Below are 3,405 nucleotides of genomic sequence, written 5' to 3' on the forward strand. Positions count from 1 at the left end.
ACACACACACACACACACACACACACACACACACACACACACACACAATCCAACAGAGGAAAAACAAGACCCAGACAAGCATTTTACAATAACAAGAGATGGCAAAGAATTGGCAGGCTACAAACTTGTTATTATGATGCTCATATGATCATTCTTTATAAACATTAGCCATTTAATTAAAGACTAATTTAAAAAAGGTAAAGATAGATAGATAGATAGATAATTAATCCCACAAAGGGGACATTTTTTCACTACAGCAGCAATTATGGTACAGGTAAATAAAATATCAGAGTAAAAATATTAAATAGCAAATGCACAATATGTACAATAAGAATAACAGTAAAATTATTACCTATAAAAATGCACAATATACACAATGAAATAGAATAATATTAAATTAAGTAACTAAACAGTAGTGCAAAGATTTAACCGAACAACAGAGTAACGTGTTATAGTTTTGAGCTAGATTTCTCCAGACAAATTAAGATCAATATTATTATGTATTGCTCCTCAGCTCTCCCTCATCCGGCTGGTTCTGTTTCTTTAGAAAGAAGAACACTTCTTTAGTCCACAAACGCCCCCGTGGTGCTGTGTGTGAGATAACAATGACCCAGTGGACAAGGACTCACCTTTTCTACGTTTTCCACCGTGAAGTCAGCCGTGTCGTCTGGTGTCGCCGCTATCCTCCCCGGCGTCTCCATCATATCTCCGCTGATCCGGAGCTGTCAAACGATCAAAAGAAGGAGCAACAACAACATTCAGGAGCCGACAACCACTCTTAAACTTCCCCTGTATCCATAGAGTGCCATTTCCCAAAAAAAAATACATCTCCACAATAGCAGTTAAGCTAACTCGACGACATCATGAATTTTATACCACAAGAGAAGCTAACCCCGGCAAAGCTAACGTTAGCTCGCTGATGCTACCAAACACTATAGCAACGGCTAGCTCCGCTATGCTAACGTCCAAAGCTAACACGTTAACGTAACGTGACGCTTCTCTAAGCGCCAAAAGAAGCCAAGCGAGACGGATATACTAACATGTTCAGAGTGTGACAGCATTTTCAAAACAACGCCGTGTCCGTGTTTTGCTGCTAGGCTGCTAGGCTTGTCTAGAAGACCCGTATTTTCCACACCTTTCTGTCCTGCGACGGTTTATGAGACGATGCAGGGCACAGCTCCGCGACGCTGTCCTGCCGCTGCTACGTCACCAAGAGGCGTTTTTCTGCTACATTCAGGCGCTGTGGCAAATCTCGCAATCACAGGTCAAGGACCGCCCAATAACATGTATATAATCCTATTCTTTATATAATTATATTGTAATATTATTATTATAATAATTGTATATAATAATATAATAATATTTCTATATAATATATGTATATTATGAAATATTATTATCATATTATTACAATATATTTTTTAATATTTTTAATATTTAAATAAATAACATATAACACGAAAAATCCAATTGCGATTTTCTTTTTTCAGTTACGCATTATTGGTGTTTGTAAATATTCGGTTATTTAAGATAAACAGCTCCTATCTTGTGTTTCAGTTTCGTTTCGTCTAATTTTCAGGCTAAACACTCTTCAGCAGTTTCGTGTTTATTTACTACATTTGAATGCGGCATTTGCTCCTCGCACACATTTTTTTTTTGCAGAAAATAAATGTTGTTTATTACCTTAAAATATCTAGCGTGCATGCAAAAAACAGAAATAATATAGTCTGTTCGAATGTGAATGGCTCACCCTTATGGAAGGATTCAATGGCGATCTTCAGGCAGACACTGTATTTTGAGTTTCTGTCGGATAATCAGATGTTCAGTAGCTAAATAACAGGTCACAGAAGACACATCAGTGACAAAGTTAAAGACCAAGTTTACTAAAGACAAGTGACAGAGTGACACTCAAACGACCAGATGTGTTCAGCAGCAGCAGCAGCAACACACCGGTTTATATTTAACATGTGCGTCAGTCACCTCCTGTGTAATAGACCTGTTGTGTTCACTGTTGCTGGTTGACCTGTAAACCCACATGAAGCAGGAGGAGTTCAGTGAATTCCTATTCAACTATAGAGCAAATATATGGGGAATACATGAAGGCTATATGTTCACACGTTTTCCCATCTATTCAATCTATATAAAAATGACAATACAATTGTTTTCCTCAATGTGAAAATCAGCAATAGAGCATCAGCGCCCTCACGTGGTCAAATGAAGACATCACATTACAGTAAAACGCCAGTCATGCAAACAATAAAAGTGAGGATGAGATGGTTTAAGCTTCCGGATCAAGTCAAATACTCGAGAGAATAATACTTTTATTTGGATTTATTTACTACTTTCTTCTCATTTTAATTCTAAATGATTTACTAACATAAACTAAAGACACAAAACACCAGCAAGGACAGCAAGGACAAATACAATAAAAAGTTCTTAAAGCAATACAAACGTCAAGAATAATAGTGATATACACATACAAATATATACATATTCATAAATATACATAGTTGTGACAGTTTGTGTTTGTGTTAATAGACCCTACAATAAGCCTACAGTGTGTTTTGATATGCATGACCTTATCCACCGTGCGGGTAGGTGTCAGTCTTTCTACTGAAAAAGCGTCATGGCAGAGTCAGACCCGCTGACTATTTTGAAGAGGGAACACGTGGCAGAGAGAGAGAGAGAGAGAGAGAGAGAGAGAGAGAGAGAGAGACGCACACACTCCTCCTTCTGTCCCTCCAGCCACGCACACACTGGCAGAGCTGCAGTCTGCAGTGGATTGTACAGTAAAAACCTACAGCTGCCTGGGAATTCTAAACTAATCTCTCAAAGTCTGGGATAGGACGGTGAACAAGAGAGAGAGAGAGAGAGAGAGAGAGAGAGAGAGAGAGAGAGAGAGAGAGAGAGAGAGAGAAAGACGACGAGAGATTTGTTCTAAATAATTTCCTCAGCGTGTAGCCGGAGGACAGAGATGATGGAGACCAAAGTGTGGATTGCTCTTTGTGCGCTGCTGCTCGTTCACTGTGGATCCAGCGGTAGGTAGTATTTCTATTTATTTGTATTTGCTTACTTCATCTCTTGACTTTCGGTTTCTGGATTAATTTGTACTAGAAATAGTCATAACGGTTTACTGTACCACACACACACACACCAATCTCACCTGCCTCCAGTCACCTGTGGTGTTTTTGGGGTGATATGTAAACTGACTTGTTACAACTTAAAGAAAAGAGTGAACTTTTTCCTTCTTTCAACCCTCCTTGAGATCAAGAGGCAGACAAACCTCCAGTCACTGTGTTTCTGTTTCATGGCCTGATCACTTTGTTTAAAATCACAGCTTGATTTACATTTAGTATTCCTGTCTTATTTGTTTTAACAGCCTCATGCTTTATCTGTCGCATCACC

At 38.6% G+C, this 3,405-nt stretch overlaps 2 protein-coding genes across 4 annotated transcripts in view; one reads left to right on the forward strand and one right to left on the reverse strand.

Annotated features, from left to right (window-relative positions):
* Positions 1-1,930, reverse strand: part of LOC116394899 (importin-13-like) — a 20,517-nt gene extending 18,587 nt beyond the window's left edge. Inside the window, exons 1-2 of one of the 3 annotated variants that reach the window (XM_031868281.1) lie at positions 1,751-1,930; positions 630-722 (exon numbers count right to left, since the gene is read on the reverse strand). In XM_031868281.1, coding sequence (XP_031724141.1) covers positions 630-704 — 75 coding nt within the window. In that variant the 5' untranslated portion in view covers positions 705-722; positions 1,751-1,930. Of the gene's footprint in view, positions 1-629; positions 723-1,040; positions 1,231-1,750 lie in introns of those variants that run through there. The other 2 variants (XM_031868280.1, XM_031868279.1) reach the window with 2 other exon arrangements.
* Positions 1,931-2,729: 799 nt separating this feature from the next.
* The window catches only part of LOC116394883 (cell wall protein DAN4-like), a 9,761-nt gene continuing 9,085 nt past the window's right edge, over positions 2,730-3,405 (forward strand). The window contains exon 1 of the mRNA XM_031868249.1: positions 2,730-3,038. Coding sequence (XP_031724109.1) covers positions 2,975-3,038 — 64 coding nt within the window. The 5' untranslated portion in view covers positions 2,730-2,974. The remainder of the gene's footprint in view (positions 3,039-3,405) is intronic.

Source organism: Anarrhichthys ocellatus, unplaced genomic scaffold, assembly GCF_004355925.1.
Source record: "Anarrhichthys ocellatus isolate YVR2014 unplaced genomic scaffold, GSC_Weel_1.0 scaffold42, whole genome shotgun sequence".
NCBI lineage: Eukaryota > Metazoa > Chordata > Actinopteri > Perciformes > Anarhichadidae > Anarrhichthys > Anarrhichthys ocellatus.